This window comes from Carcharodon carcharias, chromosome 11 (genome assembly GCF_017639515.1).
Source record: "Carcharodon carcharias isolate sCarCar2 chromosome 11, sCarCar2.pri, whole genome shotgun sequence".
Taxonomy (NCBI): domain Eukaryota; kingdom Metazoa; phylum Chordata; class Chondrichthyes; order Lamniformes; family Lamnidae; genus Carcharodon; species Carcharodon carcharias.
In genome coordinates, this window is record NC_054477.1 from 67972074 (window position 1) to 67995471 (window position 23398).

The following is a 23398-nucleotide window of genomic DNA, read 5'->3' on the forward strand; positions in this document are numbered from 1 at the left end:
GACTTTGGAACTCTGCCTTAGAAGGTGGTGGAGACAGGGGTCATTGAATATTTTTAAGGCAGAGGTAGATAGATTCTTATTAGACAAGGGAATCAAAGGTTATCTGGGTTAGATGGGAATGTGGAGATCGAAACAAAAGAAGATCAGCCATGATCTTATCGAATGGAGGAGCAGGCTTGAGGGGCTGAATGGTCTACTCCTGTTCCTATTTCTTATGTTCTTATGTTCAGACTCAGCCTTGATGAAGCATCCGGTGGCTGGTGTCTCAGCTTCTGTTGCAACACAGGATGAAGCACCCTACTCTCACTGCTGCAGTGGAAGCTTAGACTGAGATCATGAAATCTAAGTTTGTTGCCATGAAGGCTCAGACTGCTGCTGTCCTGGCTGTGGCTACCAATACTCCAAGAGGCATTCAGGCTCTCACAGCAGTCCAGCAATCTGTCCTCTGGCTGACCACTAGGATTGCTGAGGTGCTGCCCATGGCTGCCTGGTGCACAAACCTGCCTTCCTTCTCACAGGGTGACTGCCTTCATGTTCCCACCACTGCCACCCCACCAGTACCTCTGATGCTGCTGTTCAGCCATCCAATCCAGACACCACAACCCATGCCGAGGTACCACAATCTAAAGCCGGGCCCTCAAGGCCCAGAGCTGCGTGAGGTCAGCCAGTTAGGCCATCTGCAGCCTCCCCACTGAAAGTCTGCTGCCACTGGGATGGTACTGTGTAGGAGCACTAGGTTAGGCAAAGGCACCCACAAGATAGACACTATAAAGTTATTACAGATGCTTTTTTGATAGCTTTTATTTCAGGATTTTGATCAAGGGGATACTGTGATAGCATGTAGAAGAAGGATGGAAAGCTGGAGAATTGTGGAGCAGTGGTGATGCGGAAATGAAATTTTAGGGGAACAGGAGACTGAGTAATGCTCACAGACAGTCCTTCCATAGTGAACGGGTCCTAGATGCTGAATTTTGCAGTCTCAGCTTTTTAGAGTCTGCTAAACATAAGGTTTTCCATGTAAGCTAAGGCTGCTTCTCTGGTTATCTGCTAAAATTAAGTTTTAATCTACTGCGACATGAATTGGGCCACTCCGAAGCCAATTGCAAAAGATCTGAGATTAGCTATTTTGCTGAGAAACATTTGTTTATTTGAAAAATAAAATGGGAGATATGCAAATAAAATGCAAATATGAAGATGAGATAGAAGTAGAAATGAAAACAAAAATTGATGGAAATATTCAGTGCGTCAGGCAAAATCTGTGGAAAGATATTTCAGATCAGGATGACCTTTCATCAGGATGTTCATCAGGGATAGAAGTAGACAGTTTCCAGTAACTGTGGGACTGTAGTTAAAAGGTGAAATGTAAAAGAGCAAGAGGAACTTCATTACAGAATGGTGTGAGAAAGTGGAATTCACTTCCAGGGTTAATGGTTGAGGCAGAAATTATGTCAATATTCAAGATTAGATTGGATAGATGGATGTAGGAAAAGGGATTGAAGGCAACGTTCCCTCTAACATTTTTGATGAGTGCAGCCTATTTGAGTGTGCAGGCCCTTTAAATTTAATTGCATGGCCGAACACGGGCAGTAACTTAAACGGGCTGACTTATGTTCGGCCTGTGTGGGAACTTTCAAGTTGCTGCACGGCCACATGAATATTGGCTGAAGAGATGTGGGAACAGGGAGGTAAATGTAATTGAATTATATGCTTGCATGGAGGGTAAATTGTGACATGGGATGGTTGAGGTGAATGGTTTCTTTGTATTTTGTAACTTGTATGGGGGAGAAACTTGTTCGCGTGGCACCGCTTCTAGCAGATTACCTCAATTCCCCAGGGGCAGGCATTGCCAAAGACCATGCGGCATTCTTCAATGAAGTCTGGGTGCAACGAAGAGGAAAATCTCCTCTAACAAGATCAACAATTTCAAAAGATTAAGGAGGACTAAATCTGGAACCACTGGAGAGGAATTTTCAATATTCATTTGGTAATACAGAACTTGAGTATTGCTGATAAAAGAGACATGTCTAATGAGGTTATGAAGACAATTTCATCCCTATAGAAGGTATAGCCTGTATCATGGACCATGTCACCTTGTACAGTTACTAATATGCTTTGCTCAGGTTACTTTACCTGGGAAGGTGCACTAGAAGATAGGTGTGGTACTTCCCCAATTCTGGCAACTGCTCTGGGGTCACTGGAACTGATGAGAACTGGTGCACTGATTTCCATCGAGTGCCTGTTGTTGACGGCTTGGGAAGACTTGTGTGACATGCTGAACGAAGTGAAGGAATGCCGTTTCTTGGCATTTTTCTTGCCGTCAATATGTCTGTGAACTGCGCTGGCAGCCCCGCTGCTATTTATGGGAGAGCTAGGTGCCGGGCTGGCTCCTGCATTGGTAGCAGCTGATGGAGCTGCATCAATATTCTGTGCAACTGGCAGGCACTGTTTATCCATCTCAATCAGCTGTTTTGCAGTCGAATTAAGCTGTGGGTAAAAATAAACAAAAGTAATTAAAGATCATTAAAATGTATTGTTAAGAAGTCAGTGTTTTTCTTCATTAGTCACATGTGTTTGAAGCAAAGGTGGTGAAGTTACAAGTGCAAATAAAGGGAAAAGGGACCAGTCTTCTATTGCTCTGTTAAAACGCCAATACAATTGGGCTAATTTGAACCCCCTAAAAAGAGTGGGTTTGGGTCAGGTGAGAAGTTAAAAACATTTAAATGTCAAACCCAACCGCTTCTGGTTTCAATGAAGCCAGGACCTGGGGTAGGTAACCAATCCTTTCTCAGGAAGCAGGTTGGTCGGATCCTTTTAAGGAGGCTGCATGCCTTCATTTTAACATGCTTTTCATTTTTAACTAATGTTGGCCTTGTTTCCAAAGCCTCAGGTATCCTAGATTATCAAAGGAGGCAAGAAGGGCTAGATCCACCGTCTCCGATTTGTAATACTGCTTTTCCGATATCCAGTGCTGGATCAGCAGAAATTTCCTCCAGCTAAATACTGGGAAGAGCGAAACCATTGTCTTTAGTCCCCGCCACAAGCTCCTTTCTCGGCCACCAACTTCAACTCTCTCCCTGTTGAATTAGACCTTGAGATGAAATTTCCACCGTATATCCATGAAATCACTAAGACCACCTAATTCCACCTCCATAATATCACCCGAGTCCTCCCCACCTCAACTCATCTGCTGATGAAACTCTCATCTGTGCCTTTGGCATCTTCTAAAATTCTATTGATTCTGGGATGGTGCCTGCAGATTGGAAGGTGGCAAATGTAACCCCACTATTTAAGAAAGGAAGGAGAGAGAAAATGGGGCACTACAGACCTACTAGCCTGACGTCAGTAGTGGGGAAAATACTAGAATCTATTATAAAGAATCTGATAACTGGATAGAGTCAACATGGATTTATGAAAGAGAAATCAGATTTGACAAACCTGTTGGAGGTTTTTGAGGATGTTACTAGAATAGATAAGGGAGAACCAGTGGATGAATTGTATTTGGATTTTCAGTAGGTTTTTGATAAGGTCCCACACAGGGCATTAGTAAACAAAATTACAGCACATGGGATAGGGGCAATATACTGGCATGAACTGGGGATTGTATAATGGGCAGAAAACAGAAAGTAGGAATAAATGGATAATTCTCAGGTTGGCAGGCTATGACTATGGGGTAACGCAAGGATCAGTACTTGGCCCCACCTGTTCACAATCTATATCAAAGACTTGGATGTTGGAACCAAATGTAATATTTCCAAGTTTGCAAGACTGTGTGTTGTGAAGATGATGCAAAGAGACTACAAGGGGATTTGGGCAGGCTTAAGGAGAGGGCAAGAATATGGCAGATGGAATTTAATGTGGATAAGTGTGAGATTATCCAAATTGGTAGGAGGAATGGAGGTGCAGAATATTTTTTAAATGGTGAGAGATTGGGAAATGTTGATGTCCAAAGGGTCCTGGGTGTCCTTGTTCATAAGTCACTGAAAGCTAACATGCAGGTGCAGCAAGCAATTAGGAAGGCAAATTGTGTAGTTGGCCTTTATTACAAGAGAATGAGTGTACAGGAGTAAAGGAGTCTTACTTCAATTGTATAGAACCGGATGTGGAGTATTGTGTACAGTTTTGGTCCCTTTACCCAAGGAAGGATATACTTGTCATAGCAGGAGTGCACCGAGGGACCAGATTTGGAGAAGTGCAGAAATTTCAAAGGATTGTAGGCCTGGAGGAGGTTTAAAGGTTGAAAATTTTAAAAGCAAGGTGATGCTACTGGACCAATGTACATCCAGTACATGGACCCAGATTATTTCCTGGGATAAGTTCAGCAACTTCAGACCATAAATTCTGTCCTCCATTTTGAATTTTTGGAATTCTCTACCCCAGAAGGCTGTGGAAGCTCAGTCATTATGTCCAAGACAAAGATCAATAGATTTCTAGATAATAATGACATTGGGGCAGGATTTTCCCGTTGGCAAGCGGGGGCCGGGGCCCACTCACCGATGCATAAAATGCAGTACGGTGACGTCGGGCGGAACTCCTGATGTCACTGGCTCCATTTAAATTTTCAGGTAGGTGTGGGTGCAGCAAAATCAGCTGTGCGCCCGCTGGCCTGTCAATGGCCTATTAAGGCCATTGACAGAGTCATTAAACTAATTAATGGACTTGCCCGTCCAACCTTAAGGTTGGCAGGCAGGCCAGGAGCCCTGGCGGGAATTAGAAAAAGCATGAAACCTCATCCACGGGCGGGATGAGGTTTCATGTAGGTTTTAAAAAATTTAATAAAAGTTTTTTTAAAAGTTATAGACATGTCCCAACTCATGTGACAGTGTCACATGAGGGTACATGTCAGGGAAATTTTTTTTCTCTATTTTTAATATTTTTGACAGTACAGCCGATCTCCCTGAGGCAGCACTTAGCCTCAGGGAGATGAGTGCGCTCTCTTGTGCGCATGCGCGAAAGAGTGCGGTCTCGGGTTTAGGGACTCCCCCCTGCACAGGGAGTGCATATCACTTCTGAGCGGATGTCACGCTGGGCGGGCCTTAATTGGTCCGCCCATGTAAAATGGTGCCACTCCCCGTCGGAGGCGTGCCTTCATGCGCCCGCACTTCAACTTCTCCCCCGACGAGGGAAAATCCTGTCCCAGGGATATGGGGATAGCATGGAAAAATAGCGTTGAAGTAGACAATCAACCATGATCAGTGGAGCAGGCTTGAGGGAGTGAATGGCCTATTCCTGCTCCTATATTCCCTCTAGACGTCCATCCTACATAAACTTGAGTTCATTCAAAATTCTGCTCCCCATTTTCTTGCTCACACCAAGCTCAATTCATCCATTGCCTCTGTGCTTGCTGACGTACATTGGTCCAATAGCATCACCTTGATTTTAAAATTTTCAACCTTGTCTTTAAACCTCCTCCAGACCTACAATGTTTTGAAATTATTGCACTTCTCCAATTCTGGTCCCTTGTGCACCTTGATATTAATTGCTTCATCAGTGGTAGTCATGCCTTCAGCTGCTTAGGCTCTGGAATTTCCTTCCTAAACATCTCCACATCTCTATGTCTCTCTACTACTTTAAGACACTCATTAAAACCGACCTCTTTGACAAAGCTTTAGTATCTGTGCTAATATCGTCTTATATAGTTTGTTTGATAACGTTCCTGTAGAGCATCCTGGAAAGCTTTACTATGTTAAAGTGGCATGATAAATGGAAGTTGCTGTTGTTGATCCATAAGATAGGTGCCTTACCAGTAGCTTGCAGGCCAGGAGGAGCTGCAATGCTTCCTCATACCCAAAATGCTAAACTGTAACCACCCCCTGCCCCCACGGATCTCACCTGTGCTGATTACCACCTCACTGTCCCCATGATCTCTTCCTGTCAACTTCTATCTCCCGAACATTATCTCGCTGCATCCACAGCCAGCAATCTCTTGCTTCGTGCCTCTCTGCTGCTTCCTTCTGCAGCAGATTTTTCCTGCCTGACTGGCAGCCAGCCTGTCAATCTGGCAGGTAACCGGAAGGAAAAAATTTAAAAGACTTCCTGCAGTTAAAATCTTTAGGACATTCAGAAAACCCTTCCTTCTGGATTTTCCGCCCATAACCACTCACTGTACTTCAAACTTGTGGCTCAGTAAATATCAGGGCCAATGGAATAAATTGGCTTTCTTCTGTGCAATAAACATCTATGCTTCCTTGAAGCAGAACTTCAAATGGTACCTTTGCCTTTATTCCATAACCATAAACATTGGTTTATGTTTTTTTTATTTTCTATTTATTTATTTTCTATTGCAGGACACAAGCGATGACTTTAATGCTAATGGTGAGATAAAAGGATGGGGAATACATACAAGGCCAAAGAAGCCAAGAGGTAGAAAAATGAGCAAAGCAGAAGTGAAGGAAAGGAAGAAACAAAAGTAGTGCTAGAGAGAGAAATAGATAGCAAGAGAGGGGCTTTTGTTTCAGCTAGAGGGGTACAAATGTCTTTGAGAATTTTTTGGTTGGGTCCAGCACCAAAATATTTGAGAAGCACTAATATAACTAATACACACATGCTTGGGTGTCTGATGAATGAATGCCCAACTTCAATTATTTTCAGTGGCAGTGTGGCCTGGAGAATAGGGAGGAGAGAGACAGGTGATACTGGAAGGAACAAGGAGAGAAACCCTGGGCGGGGGTGGGGGGGGGGTGGCAAGAAGAGTGAGGGGAGTGGATACAGTTGTCTGAATAATAATGATTAATGACCAAAGTCATTAATTAGTTAAGTTTAAACTCATGTACTCCCAATAATGGATAAGAGTGCAATGGAGTTATGCTTTAGTTCCTCAAGCCTGCTCCACTGATCATGGTTGATCGTCTACCTCAACGCTATTTTTCTGTGCTATCCTCACATCCCTGATGTCATTAGTCTCTAGAAATCTATCGATCTTGGTCTTGAACATAATGACTGAGCTTCCACAGCCTTCTGGGGTAGAGAATTCCAAAGGTTCAAAATAAAGGACGGAGTTCATGGTCTGAAGTTGCTGAACTCATCCCAGGAAATAGTCTGGTGAATCTACGTTGCAGTCCCTCTAAGGCAAGTATATCCTTCCTTGGGTAAAGGGACCAAAACTGTATACAATACTCCAGGTGTGGTCTAACCAAGGTTCTTTACGATTGAAGTAAGACTTCTTTACCCCCTATATACTCATTCTCTTGTGATAAAGGCCAAAATTTTGTGCTCTCTTTGTATTACAGCCTGTGCCCCGTAGGAGCTCCAATGTTGGCAGCACTGTGAAAGCCACATCACTATTGCCATTAGAGGCGAGAACCATTTCAAGATATGGTTTTCCAAGGACTCTTCCAGAAGAACGGTGCTTCCAGCATTGAATAGAAATGGAATGTAAATGCTTTTGGGCTGTGCACCATGAAACAATTCTCACAGCCTGTTGCACCCCTCTATATATGGGGCTGGTACTGGTGTAGAACATCACTTTTACTGAGTCCACCAAGAATATGTTTTTCCTATTCATGGTTTGTACAGATCTTCCTTCAGATTAGTGAAGGCCAGCAAAACAGAAAATAAAAGTTATATTCCAGACTTTTAAACAGTCATGCATGCTCAATCCAGTTGCTTCTTCCTTTCTACCGATACTAAAATGTGCCAAATTTCAGTGCAACTTTGCTTAAATCCCAGGACTTATCTTCACCAGACAGGGAGTGGAATGGTATGTGGTGATTTTGAAGAAAACTTGTCTAGTAGCATTAAATCACTCTTAACTCTCTTGCAGTGACAAAAAGGCAGGAGGATAATGTAAATTATTTGGTGTGATACAACTGCATTAAATTTAGCCTACGGTTTCTTGCCTGTCAATGTGTCAATCCCAAACTGCATAATGATACAACTTGGTAGAATTCAGTATAGGATTTAAAGTCCAGCTGCTCCTATAGAGTTAACTAACAAATCAAAGACTGTTTCGCTCAGTTCCAGTGATTTTGAAGCCTAACTTAGCAAGGATTCAGCACAAGGAGTCCGTAACTACACGTATCATGATAAAAACTAACTATAAGAAGCTTACAAATCAAACTGACACACTGCAATCATTCATCTTCAGTGAATGCAGGAGGGGACTGCAGTCAAACCCAACTGATATTCAATTAAAGGCCCATTTACACCAGCTGGAGTCTGCAACATGAAGTCATTACCAGAGTCAATGGAGCAAATTATAGCTGCCAGCACTATCTTGTGCAGCTGATGCTGTCCATAACCTCAAGCTTTAAGGCATGGAGATTTTTATTAGTGTGTAATACACCCATGAAGAGTTAGTACAGGGACTAGCAGGCGATTCCCTCTGCAAAAACTGAACATTACTTTATTTTCATCTTCTCTTTTAAACTATCTCTTCCTTCTCGCTGTTTAGAATCTCTTCATGCCATGGGCCAACGTCGGCTGAGAACATAGGAAAAAGAATCCACTTCCAAATCTTCTCCACAGGCTGTTAGGGGCCCCATAAGGGCAGTTCAGGCGTTGGAAAGAATCTGGCTACCAGTTGGTATCTTACCATGATGAAAGAGATGAGATTGAGCCATGCAAAGCATGGCTTTTGGGCATGAACTTCATGTTCTACATGACCATGGGTGCAGTACATTCCTTTTGATTAAATGCCTCACTGCCGTGTCTGTTTTATACCTCTAATGGAGTCATGGGGTTATACGGCACAGAAACAGGCCCTTCAGCCCATCGTGTCCATGGCGGCCATCAAGCGCCTATCTAATCTAATCCCACCTTCCAGCACTCCGTAGCCTGTATGCTCTGGTGTTTCAAGTGCTCATCTAAATACTTCTTAAATGTTGTGAGGGTTCCTGCCTCCATCACCCCCGCAGGCAATGTGTTCCAGGTTCCAACCACCCTCTGGGTAAAAAACTTTTCCTCAAATCCCCTCTAAACCTCCCACCCTTATCTTAAATCTATGCCCCCTCGTCATTGACACCTCCGCTAAGGGGAGAAGTTTCTCCCTATCTATGCCCCTCATAATTTTGTATATCTCTAACAGGTACCTCTTTAGCCTTCTCTGCTCTAAGGAAAACAATCCTAGCTTAACCAGTCTCTCTTCATAGCTGAAATGCTCCAGACCAGGTGAATCTCCTCTGCACCCTCTCCAGTGCAATCACATCCTTCCTATAGTGTGGTGACCAGAACTGCACACAGTATTCCAGCTGTGGCCTAACCAGCATTTTATACAGCTCCAACATAACCTCCCTGTTCTTATAATCTATGCCTCAGCTAATAAAGGCAAGTATCCCATATGCTTTCTTAACTACCTTATCTACCTGTGCTGCTGCCTCCAAGGATCTGTGGACTTGTACACCAAGGTCCCACTGATCCTCTGTACTTCCTTGGGTCCTACCATTCATTGTGTATTCCCTTGCCATTTTAGTCTTCCCAAAATGCATCACCTCACACTTCTCAGGATTAAATTCCATTTGCAACTGCTCTGTCCATCTGCCCATCTTACCAGCCCATCTATATCGTCCTGTAATTTAAAGCTTTTCTCCTCACTATTTATGACACCACCAATTTCCGTGTCATCTGCGAACTTACTGATCATACCTCCTATATTCATGTCTAAATCATTGATATACACTACAAAGAGCAAGGGTCCCAGCACCAATCCCTGCGGTACACAACTCATCACAGGTTTCCAATCACAAAAACAACTTTCAACCATCACCCTCTGTCCTTCTGCACTGAGCCAATTTTGGATCCAATTTGCCAAATTGCCCTGGATCCCTTGGGCTCTTAACTTCTTGACCATTCTCCCATGTGGGACCTTGTCAAAAACCTTACTGAAGTCCACATAGACTACATCAATTACACTACCCTCATCTACACAACTAGTCACCTCCTTGAAAAATTCAATCAAATTTGTTAGACATGATTCCCCCTGACAAAGCCATGCTGATTATTCCTGTTCAATCCCTGCCTCTCCAAGTGGAGATTAATCCTGTCCCTCAGAAGTTTTTCCAGTAGTTTCCCTACCACTGATGTTAGACTCACTGGCCTATAATTACCTGGTTTATCCCTACTACCCTTCTTGAATAATGGTACCACATTTGCTATCCTCCAGTCTCCTGGCACTTCTCCTGTGGCCAGAGAGGATTTGAAAATTAGTGTTAGAACGCCTGCAATATCCCCCCTTACCTCACACAGCAGCCTGGGATACACCTCACCTGAGCCTGGGGATTTACCCACATTTAAGCCTGCTAAAACCAGTAATACCTCCTCCCTCTCAATGCTAATTTGTTCAAGTATATCACAGTCCCCCTCCCTGATTTCTGCACCTATATCATCCTTCTCCATAGTGAACACAGAAGAAAAGTAATCATTGAAAACCTCATCGATGTCCTCCGGCTCCACACACAGATTGCCACTTTGGTCCCTAATGGGCCCTACTCTTTCCCTGGTTATCCTCTTGCCCTTAATATATTTATAAAGTGCCTTGGAATTTTCCTTTATCATGCCTGGCTGTGTTTTCTCATGCCTTCTCTTCGCTCTCCTAATTACTTTTTAAAGTACCCTGCCCACCACACTTTCTATACTCCTCTAGGGCTTACGCTGTTTTCAGCCCTCTGTATCTGCCACAAGCCTCCTTTTTTTTCTCATACGGAGATTGGAACCATTGCCATTACAATATTGAGGTACAAGTCCAGATTTTAGATGGGTTTCTTTTACCTTACTTTTCTATTTTTTGTTCCGAAAAGGAGGTATTCAAGAGTGTCTGGAAAACAGCTGTACGAAAATGTCAGTGATACTGTGGAGTTTGACATAAACGCAGAAAAAAAGACATTGGCCCAAATCTTCAGGTATCTATGCTGTCAAAATTGGAATTTAGGTTGCAAGATACATGTCAGGAACCTCTGGAAGTTCTGATGCACACACACACTGAAATTACTTAAGAAGTTTAAACTTCTGATTGACTGATTTCCACTGCCTAGAATCCTCCACGACAGTCTCTGACACTGAGCTGGAAAACGATGGGCAGCCAATTACTGAATTTCCAGTTGGCAATGAGGCCAGCGCACATCCACCTGAACCACATTCAAGTCAACGTGGTGAGTCCTGGGTGGGGTTGTTGGGCGGGAGTGGGGTGGTTGGGGGGGGTTAATTGGATGAAAGCTCAAGCAAGGGACTCCTCCCCACCCTGAATTCATAACAGCTGCTTGTCCATAGCTGCATCCGCTAGCTGTCCCTTGAAGGGGTTGCCCCTCCAGGATCATGAGCATGCAAATGTGGCTTTTTAAAAAGTAAAATATTAACTTGCCTGCACTTGTCCCTTGCAGTCTCCATGCTCAGATCAGCAGCTCCTACCTTGGCAGGTGGGACTGCCAATCACGGATTCCTCGAGGACCTCCCATTGACCTTCCAGCATTGGGAGCCCACCTGCCATCCTTGATTGGATAATGAATACACTCCCGACCTTCAATTGGTTGGAGCATTGAAGGTTGTGGTGGGTGTGCCTAAATCATGCTGAGCAGAGTTGGGTTCTGGAACTAATCCCATTTTCAGTTCCCAACACCTGATTGAAAATCCAGCTCCTGATGTCTGTCCAGTAACGTTAGCTGGAAAGCGCATTTGTGGATTTTGGATGAGGGCAGGATTGGAAGTGGAGTAGGCAAATTTGGGAACAGGAAAGAAACAGAAGCCACAAAGAAGGTCAAATAAATTGCAACAATAAAGCACAGGATTCCCTATGAGAAGACAAGCAATAGAAACTGGACGTGGAGATGCCCACAAGTTGGAGCCTGCTACCTTTCAGCTTGACAACGTTCAAAGGAGAGGAGAAAAAAGAATAAAGGAATAACACTGTGAATAATTGTTATTATAAACATAAGAAACTGAGCTCCCTCTCTGGAAAACTTGGATTAGAAAGAGACAAAGGACACATCAAAGAATTTTAACCTAAACTCAAAACATTTTGTTCTCCGCTGTGACCTATCTAAGATACAATATGCTTTTGAATGAGTTAAATGCCTCAGTGGAAAATATTAATCTGCTTCCAACTCAGAACTATTGCCAGAAAAGAAAACTCCTTTTTATACTTCTATGACCAAAAACATATTCCATTTCTTCTTGCTGCATTTCTGCAGATCAAGCATGTGCACAACAGAGATGTCACACATGTGCCAAATCTGACTGGCCATTCACAATCCTATGCGTTAATCAGATGGAGTGTAGTAACTATTCCCAGCTGAAGGTTGGCTCAGAAGAATTATTCTTAAATGAATTATTTCCATATTTTTCTGTGCTTTATCCTCTCCCCCTCACATACTGGTACATCCTTGGGGATACATAACAAACAATGACAAAATCCCAGGCCCACTGTCCTTTTATTTATTCTTTCACGTGATGTGGGCATCACTGGCTAGGGCAGAATTTATTCCCTAATAGCCCTCGAGAAGGTTGTGGTGAGCTGCCTTCTTGACCTGCTGCAGTCCATCTGTTGTGGGTAATCCACAGTGCTGTTAGGGAGTTCCAGGATTTTGACCCAGCAATAATGAAGGAACGGCGATATAGTTCCAAGTCAGGATGGTGTGTCACTTGGAGGGGAACTTGCAGGTGGTGGTGCTCCCATGCACCTGCTGCCCTTGTCCTTCTATGTAATAGAGGTTGTGGGTTTGGAAGGTGCTGTCAAAGAAGCCTTGGTGAGTTGCTGCAGTGCATCATGTAGATGGTACACACTGCTGCCACTGTGCATCTGTGGTGGAGGGAGTGAATATTTAAGGCAGTGGCTGGGGTGTCAATCAAGCAGACTGTTTTGTCCTGGTGTCAAGCTTCTTGAGTGTTGTTAGAGCTACACTCATTCAGGCAAGTGGAGAGTATTCCATCACACTCCTGACTTATGGTGGACTGGCTTTGGGGAGTCAGGGGGTGTGTTACTTGCCACAGAATTCCCAGCCTCTGACCTGCTCTTGACCTGATCTCAAAAGAGGGCCAACTGCTCAAAAGTAAATCATACTATCATTGCAGAGGATATTTTCCATTAGCACATAGCAACAGGAATAATGTGAATCAATGGTCACAACAGATGGACAGAAATCTGATGACCTTGGGATCTCCTTTAAGGTTCCCACTGGGTTCCAGCAAACCCAAATTAAAAACCTGTAGTTTAAAGCATCTGACTGAGCAATAGTATGTACTAAAAAAAAAGTCAGAAGTGGGGATGTTTGCTGATGATTGCACAATGTTCAGCACCATTCGTAATTCCTCAGATACTGAAGCAGTCCATGTCCAAATTCAGCAAGATCTGGACAATATCCAGGCTTGGGCTGGTAAGTAGCATTTGCGCCACACAAGGACCAGGCAATGACTATCTCCAACAAGAGAGAATCTAATCACCTCCCCTTGACATTCAATAGCATTACCATCACTGAATCCCCCATTGTCAACATCATGTGGCGTCACCATTGACCAGAAACTGAACTGGATTAGCCACATAAATACTGTGGCTACAAGAGCAGGTCAGAGACTGGGAATGCTGCAGTGAGTAACACATCCCCTGACTCCCCAAAGCCTGTCCACCATCTACAAGGCACAAGTCAGGAGTGTGGTGGAATACTCCCCACTTGCCTGGATGAGTGCAGCTCCTACAACACTCAAGAAGCTCAACACTTTCAAGGACAAAGCAGCCCACTTGGTTGGCACTCCATCCACAAACATTCACTCCCTCCACCACTAATGCACAGTGGTGGCAGTGTGTACAAGGTGCACTGTTGGAACTCACGAAGCCTCCTTAGACAGCAACTTCCAAAAAAAAATGCACAACCACTGTCTAGAAGGACAAGAGCAGCAGATAGACGGGAACACCACCATCCCCTCCAAGTTACTCACCATCCTGACTTGGAAACCTATCGTCATTCCTTCACTGTTGCTGGGTTAAAATCCTGGAACTCCCTCTGTAACAGCACTGCGTATGTACCTATACCACATAGACGGTTCAAGAAGGCAGCTCACCACCACATTTAGCAATTAGGGATGGGCAATAATTGCTGGCCTAGCCAGCAAAACCCACATCCCATGAATGAATAAAAAAAGAACCTCAGTCTCAAAATTCATTTTCAGTTGTCACTGAAGAATGATAGTTTAATAGACAAGCAGTGTTTATTTTAGAGAGTATTTCAGGCAATAATATTGGTATAAGCAGCTACTTTATAGCTAAAACCCTGCATGATGTCTCAATATTTCATAACACCCAAAGGCTGCATTATCATTCCATGCAGGAACACCTAGTGCTGGGAAATGTGCCATAATAATGCAGCTGAAGGGAAGCTAGTAGGCTGCAACAAACAAATTCCTGAAATTCACTTAATCATTTCTTTAGCCTCTGGATGCTACACTGATGTACATGGCTTTGATGAAAAACAATAGCATCACTCACGATAAACAACTGGAAAAGCCGTAAAACTGGAAAAATGAGAACAGTGAAAAGAGATACCTCCAATTGATTTCAACCCATGGGGAACTAATGGTACTTCTCTAATCTCACTTGCATACCTTTTATTTCCACATGATCAATAAAATACCACATGGCAATGGAAAATCCGTGGATAAAGGTTAAGTGATAATTGGCGAACTTCAACAACAATGTAGAAAAATGTTCAAAGGCACTTCAGAGTCTTCTCTTTCTGATCTTCGACAATAATAGCAACAACTTGCACTCATATAGCAGCACAAGTTGCTTCACAGGAGTGATCACCAAACAAAATTTGATACCAAGCCACATAAAGACACAAGTTACTTCTTACACCAAGGAACTGCTCATAAATTTATATTTAAAAGTGTGCCAGAATGTCATAGGCAGTGGGTCGTACAGTGTAAGGCAGCTCATTCACAGAGGATAACTTCAATTGTATTGATGTATCCTTTAGAATTGGCAACCACTTTAAACCTCAAAAATTAAATAACTGACTTATCCAAAAGGGGTACTTTAGTATTTGTTTTTATTTAGATGCAATGAAATGGAGATGCACAAGGTGATACTGCACAGTGGTAGGATGTGGGTTTGTGTTAAACATCACCCATTTACTGAGTTACAGCTTTCACTGTGAGAAACCACAAAGCAGACGTCAGGCTCCCCACAGAGAAAGAGGGATGTTTACATGAGTGAACATGCAGGGCACCCTCACACACACAAACCATCACCATGTTTAGGAATCCCGAAGGTCAAGCTCCTGAGAATTTGAACCGGTACAGGGTTTCTCTTTGCCCGATTACAGAATTAACATCCTCATTTACTTTTCACGGGACAGCTTAGGTACAAGGTGGTAAAGCCAAACCTTCAGCTCCTAAGTAGTGTAGTGCAATCCACTAAAACAATAGAGTGTAATAACACAAAGCATTGATAAGCTTTCCATTGCTTATCCAGCCAGTGCCCCTACCCAGCCAAGCATTGGCTAACAGAGGGTTATGTGAAGCAGAGTGGGATGAATCTCAGCTTTCTAATGACATGCTTGCCCATTTAATATTAGCCCGACAGCTTGGTCAATCATCAACAACATCCTCGTCTTTTTTTATTCGTTCATGGCATGTGGGTGTCGCTGGCTAGGCCAGTATTTATTGCCCAAGCTTAATTGGGCAATAAATAAAGTGATCTAGAAGGTGGTTGTGAGCCACTTTCTTGAACCACTGCAGGCCATGTGATGTACATGCACTGTCAGGGTGGGAGTTCCAAATTTTGACCAAGGGACATTGAAGAATTGGCGATATATTTACAAGTCAAGGTGGTGTGTCGCTTGGAGGGAAACTTGCAGGTGGTGGCGTTCCCATGCATCTGCTGCTCTTGTACTTCTACATCAGGCGTGTCCAACCTGTTCGCTTGGGGGCAGGGCACATTTCCATTTGTTTCTCCCGCCGGGGACTGATGAGCAAAGTTCGGAAAGATAAGGTTTGGCGCAACTTTAAACGGAATTTCAAAAAACAAGTTGAGGTATTAAGAGACAAAACAATTGCTGCGCAAATAAAAGCAATGTCACAGCAATAAACTGTTAAGTTAAAAAATACTAATTAATAAAATTGACCAGAGAGTGAGAGGGTGAGATCGATTGTGTGTGCCAGGCTCACTCCCAGTTTCAGGGTGCTCACCCACGCCACAGAGAGCGTGTGTGTGTGTGATGGTGGTGACAGTGAGACTGGTGTAAGGCAGAAACACAAGCACACTCTAATGCTCACACACCCACAAACAATCTTTTTCTCTCTCCCACACACACACACACAATCTCTCTCACTCCCACAAACACACAACCTCTCTCACTACCCCCCACACACAACCTCTCTCACTCCCTCATACACACAACCTCTCTCACTCACACACACACACAACCTCTCTTACTCCCATACACACACAGCCTCTCTCACTCCCACACACACATAATCTCTCTCACTCCCACAAACACACAACCTCTCTCACTCCCACACACACACAACCTCTCTCACTCCCACAAACACACACAACCTCTCACTCCCCCCCACACACAACCTCTCTCACTCCCTCATACACACAACCTCTCTCACTCACACGCACACACAACCTCTCTCACTCCCATACACACACAACCACTCTCAATCCCACATACACACAACCTCTCTCAATCCCACACACGTTTCTCACTCCCTCACACAATCTCTCTCACTGCCATACACACACAACCTCTCTCACTCCCACACACACACACACAACCTCACTCACTCTCACACACACACAAAACCTCTCTCACTCCCACACACACAACCTCTCTCACTCCCAAACACACACAACCTCTCTCACTCACACATACACACACAACCACTCTCACTCCCACACACAACCTCTCCCACTCCCACACACACATAACCTCTCTCACTCGCACACACACACACAACCTCTCTCACTGCCATACACACACAACCTCTCTCGCTTGCACACACACACAATATCTCTCACTCCCACACACACACGACCTCTCTCACTCCCACACACACACAACCTCTCTCACTCCCACACACGTCTCTCACTCCCACACACAATCTCTCTCACTCCCACACACACACAACCTCTCTCACTCCCACACACACACAAAACCTCCCTCACTCCCAAACACACACAACCTCTCTCACTCACACATACACACACAACCACTCTCACTCCCACACACAACCTCTCCCACTCCCACACACACACAACCTCTCTCACTCGCACACACACATACAACATCTCTCACTGCCATACACACACAACTTCTCTCCCTCCCACACACACACAACCTCTCTCACTCCCACACACACACAACCTCTCTCACTCCCACACACACACAACATCTCTCACCCCCACACAATCTCTCACTCCTACACACGATCTCTCACTCCCATACACACACAACCTCTCTCAATCCCACACACACACAAACTCACTCACTCCCTCATACACACAACCTCTCTCACTCACACACACACACAACCTCTCTTACTCCCATACACACACAACCTCTCTCACTCCCACACACACACAATTTCTCTCACTCCCACACACACACAACCTCTCTCACTCCCACACACACACAACCTCTCTCACTCCCACACACACACAACCTCTCTCACTCCCACAAACACACACAACCTCTCTTCTCCCACAGACACACAACCTCTTTCACTCCCACACACACACAACCTCTCTTACTCCCATACACACACATCCTCTCTCACTCCCACCCACGTCTCTCACTCCCACACACAATCTCTCTCACTCCCACACACACACAACCTCTCTCACTCCCACAAACACACCTCACTCACTCTCACACACACACCTCACTCACTCTCACAAAAACACAAAACCTCTCTCACTCCCACACACACAAAACCTCTCTCACTCCCACACACAACCTCTCTCACTCCCACACACACACAACCTCTCTCACTCCCCCACACACACACAACCGTTCTCACTCCCACACACACAAAACCTCTCTCACTCCCACACACACACAACCTCTCTCACCCCCACACACAATCTCTCACTCCCACACATAATCTCTCACTCCCATACACACACCTCTCTCAATCCCACACATACACAACCTCACTCACTCCCACACACACAAAACCTCTCTCACTCACACACACACACAAAACCTCTCTCACTCCCACACACACACAACCACTCTCACTCCCACACACACACAACCTCTCTCACTCACACACACAACCTCTCTCACTCCCACACACAACCTCTCTCATTCACACACACAACCTCTCTCACTCCCACACACACACAACCTCTCTCACTCCCACACACACACAACCTCTCTCACTCCCACACACACACAACCTCTCTCACTCCCACACACACAACCTCTCTCACTCCCACACACACACAACCTCTCTCACTCCCACACACACACAACCTCTCTCACTCAAGCACACAATCTCTCACTCCCACACACAATCTCTCACTCCCATAGACACACAGCCTCTCTCAATCCCACACACACACAACCTCTCTCACTCCCACACACACACAAAACCTCTCTCACTCCCACACACACACAACCTCTCTCACTCCCACACACAAACAACCTCTCTCACTCCCACACACAACCTCTCTCACTCCCACACACAACCTCTCTCACTCACACACACAACCTCTCTCACTCACACACAAACTCTCTCACTCCCACACACACACAACCTCTCTCACTCCCGCACACACACAACCTCTCTCACACTCACACACAAAACTCTCTCACTCTCACACACACAACCTTTCTCACTCCCACACACACACAACCTCTCTCATTCCCACACACACACAACCTCTCTCACTCCCACACACACACACACACACACACAATCTCTCTCACTCCCTCATACACACAACCTCTCTTACTCACACACACACACACACACACACACACAACCTCTCTTACTCCCGTACACACACAACCTCTCTCACTCCCACATGCACACACAACCTCTGTCATTCTCACACACACACACAAACATTCTCACTTCCACACACACACAACTTCTCTCCTCCCACAGACATACAACCTCTTTCACTCCCACATACACACATACAACCTCTCACTCTCACACACACACAACTCTCACTCCCAGACACACACAAACTCTCTCTTCCCATATACACACAACCTCTCTCACTCCCACACACATGCACACAACCTCTCTCACTCTCACACATACACAACCTCTCTCACTCCCACACACACACACAACCTCTCTCCTCCCAAACACACACAACCTCTCTCACTCCCACACACACACAACCTCTCTCACTCCCACACATACACACAACCTCTCTCCTCCCAAATACACACAACCTCTCTTACTCCCACACACACACAACCTCTCTCACTCCCACACACACGCACACAACCTCTCTCACTCTCACACACACACAACCTCTCTTACTCCCACACACACACACAACCTCTCTCCTCCCAAACGCACACAACCTCTCTCACTCCCACACACACACAACCTTTCTTACTCCCACACACACACACAACCTCCCTTACTCCCACACACACACACACAACCTCTCTTACTCCCACACACACACAACCTCTCTCCTCCCACACACACTGGGGAGGATTTTCCCTTTACCGGGTGAGCCCTGGAGCAGCCGACAAATGGACCGTCACCTGCGATCGGGCTCCGACTGCGCTCTCACACTGGTCAATTTACGGCCGGCCAGCGTGAAAGGGTGAAAGGCTCAGTGCTGCCGGGTGTGGTTGGGAGGAGTGTGAGTGCTGAAGTCTGCGTGTGCGCAGAGGAGCTGCCTCAGGGAGCTGACCAATTTGAAAATGAGAATTCACATGAAGAGGGACCTGTAAAAAAGGATGTTAAAAATGTTTTTTTTTTAGTAAGCATTGGAAAGCTCATCCCGCCTGTGGGTGAGGTTTCATTAAAAATGCAAAGGCCGCCTGGCTTATCTGCCAACCAAACGGTTGGACAGGCATTGAAAATACAAATTAACTAATTGCTTAAGGGCCATAATGGGCCTTTTAATTGTCAGCGGGAGCGCTGCCACCTCTCATGAGCAGCCAAAGATCATGCACTATTTCACTTTCATTCAGGTCCGGGCGCTGAAGTCAGTGCATGCACGCGAGTGTGCCCAGTGAAAACTCCTTGAAGGCACAGAGCTGCCTCAGGGAGTGAAGATTATTTAACTTTACAAATAAAGATGATAACATTAAGGAAAACATGTCCCCTCGTGTGATTCTGACATGAGCAGGGACATCTTAGAAATGTGATTTAAACATTTTAATTTTATTTTTAATTAACATCGGAAACCTCATCTCGCCCGTGGATGAGGTTTCCTCAAAAACCCAAAGGCCGCTTGGCCTATTCGCCCACCCGCCAACCTTAAGGTTCCAAATAATTAATGAATTAATCGGCTTAATAGCCTTCTTAATTGTCAGCGGGTGCACTGCCAACCTTCATGCGTGCCCACCGACCGAAATATTGTGTGAGTGCGCAATGAGGTTGGGGCACTGGCCCCGGCGCTATTTCCCAATCGTGTGTGTCGGGTGCACGCCCGCACGCCAAGGTGCAAATTCAGCTCTCACACTCTATCACTCTCCAAACACGTAAAACACACACACACATACGCACACACACCCCACCCTCACTCTCACTCTCATAAACACACACTCACTGGCCTGAATTTCACATTTGGCGTGTGCACCAAGACGGCTGATGCAGAATCGGATGTGGAATCAACTCCTGGACATGTGTGCGTTGCAAACACGAGTTCACACTGGATGGCCAATTAAGGTCCACCCTGAGAGAAACATGTCTTCTGAATGATCAGGAACGTCTGGCCAGGGGTGGGGGCCTGTCGGGCGCTGGGCCCAATAGCTCTGGCGGGCATATTAAAACCGACAGAGGTAGCTCCCTGAAGGCAGCCAGGGGAGAATCATTAGTGTCGGTCCGGAGATCGGAACAATGGCCTCACCAGTGGCAGGAATTGTCAGGTGGGAGGGCAGGTCGGGTGGGCACTCGGCCCCCTGTTTCTTGGACGAGTGTCTCCCGCTCCTCGTGAAGGAGGTTGATGTCAAGCGGGACACTTTCGTACCCAGTGATGGAAGGAGGAGGCCACCAGACCAAAAACACCCGAGAGGAGGTGGCAGCCAATGTCAGCAGCCACGGCGTTGTGCGGCACACATGGGCAGAGTGACGCAAAAGGTTCGACAACCTGCTGCGCTTGGCAAGGGTGAGTACCATGTTGGCATGGATCAGTGTGGAGAAATGTTAAGGGCTGGCCATCCCCCATTGGAGCACAGGGGTGTTAGAGTCTGAGTGCCAACTGTCAATAAAGCCGGAGCTGGCCAAGGGGGTGAGCCCTGGCTGCTTGGGCTGAGTGCCTTGCAGGTTGACTCGGACATGCCCTGCAAGGTGTTCCTCAGGTGGGGTGGACTAATCAATGCTCTTCTGTCCTTTCAGGAGAAGAGGAGTCAAAAAACCATTGAGAGGTTAAGGACAGGCAGAGGCCCCCAAACCTCCAAATCATGACGAGGTTTGAAATGGACGCTTCGGAGCTGGAGAGCCACCACCCACCTCGGTCAGCCGGTAATGGAGAGGCAGGGGTCTCTGACGCGTCTGCAGTGCACTGAGGTGAGAGTGTCGGATTGAGCAAACATTCTTGTGTAGTCTCATCGTTAATGGGAGCCTCAAACCTGGAGTCCCCATTGATCATTGAAAGACGATGGTACCATAATGCAGATCTCCATGGTTTCACCAGGGCACCTGGCATGCACAGTGACAGTGTGATGACTTAAACTAATGACATGTCCTTGTTCTCCCTTAGATTCGCCAGCATGCACTTGAACACAGGACCCCAAAGAGCCACCCTTGATGCCAGAAGACCAGGGGCCTTAAGATGCACCTGTGTCACACCTGCTCTCTGAATGTTTGTGGATGTGGTGCCAATCAAGCTGGCTGCTTTGTCCTGGATGGTGTCCAGATTCTTCAGTGTTGTTGCAGCTGCACTCATCCAGGCAAGCGGAGAATATTCCATCACACTCCTGACTTGTGCCTTGTAGATGGTGGGCAGGCTTTGGGGAGTCAGGAGGTGAGTTACTCGTCGCACAATTCCTAGCCTCTGACCTGCTCTTGTAGCCATAGTATTTATATGACTAGTCCAGTTCAGTTTCTGGTCAAGGGTAACCCCCAGGATGTTGATAGTGGGGGTTCAGTGATGGTAATGCCATTGAACACTAAGCTGCGATGGTTGGATTCTCTCTTGTTGGAGATAATCATTGGCCGACATTTGTGTGGCGCGAAAGTTACTTGCCACTTGTCAGCCCAAGTCTGGATATTGTCCAGGTCTTGCTGCATTTGGCCATGGACTGCTTCAGTATCTGAGGGAATACAAATGGTGCTAAACATTGTGCAATCATCAGCGAACATCCCCACTTCTGACCTCATGATGGAAGGAAGGTCATTGATGAAGCAGCTGAAGATGGTTGGGCCTAGGACATTATCCTGAGGAACTCCTGCAGTGATGTCCTTGAGCTGAGATGACTGACCTCCAACAACCACAACCATCTTCCTTTGTGTTAGGTGTGATTCCAACAACCGGAGGGTTTCCTCCCGATTCCCATTGACTCCAGTTTTGCTAGGGCTTCTTGATGCCACACTCTGTCAAATGCTGCCTTGATGTCAATGGCAATCACTCTCACCTCACCTCGGCAGTTCAGCTCTTTTGTCCATGTTTGAACCAAGGCTGTAATGAGGTCAGGAGCTGAGTGGCCCAAACTGGGTCAGTTTGTGGAGCCTCCTCCTCCAGTGAGTTGTCCACCACCATTCACGACTGGATGTGGCAGGACGGCAGAACTTAGATCTGATCCATTGGTTGTGGGATCACTTAGCTCTGTCAATCACTTGCTGCTTATGCTGTTTAGCACACAAGTAGTCCTGTGTTCTAGCTTCACCAGGTTGAGACCTCATTTTTAGGTATGCCTGGTGCTGCTCCCGTAATTCCCACCTGCACTCTTCATTGAACCTGGGTTGATCCCCTGGCTTGATGGTAATGGTAGAGTGGGGGATATGCTGGGCCATGAAGTTACAGATTGGATTCGAGTACAATTCTGCTGCTGCTGATGGCCCACGGTGCCTCATGGATGTCCAGTCTAGAGTTACTAGATCTGTTCAGAACCTATCCCATTTAGCACGGTAGTAGTGCCACACAACAAGATGGAGGGTATCCTCAATGTGAAGGCGGGACTTCATCTCCACAATGACTCTGCGATGGTCACTCCTACCGATACTTCACACCCGCTTGAGGAGCAGGTGGAAGCAGAGTGCGCCCAGGGCGCCAGCAGTCGGAGGACTGCTTGTGACCAGGACAATGCTAAACCGAAGGCAGATGATG

At 45.8% G+C, this 23398-nt stretch overlaps 1 protein-coding gene across 1 annotated transcript in view; it reads right to left on the bottom strand.

The window, feature by feature from the left end:
- The window catches only part of LOC121284376 (E3 ubiquitin-protein ligase SH3RF3-like), a 518157-nt gene that overhangs the window by 50096 nt on the left and 444663 nt on the right, over nucleotides 1-23398 (bottom strand). Inside the window, exon 4 of the mRNA XM_041199801.1 lies at nucleotides 2131-2484. Coding sequence (XP_041055735.1) covers nucleotides 2131-2484 — 354 coding nt within the window. The remainder of the gene's footprint in view (nucleotides 1-2130; nucleotides 2485-23398) is intronic.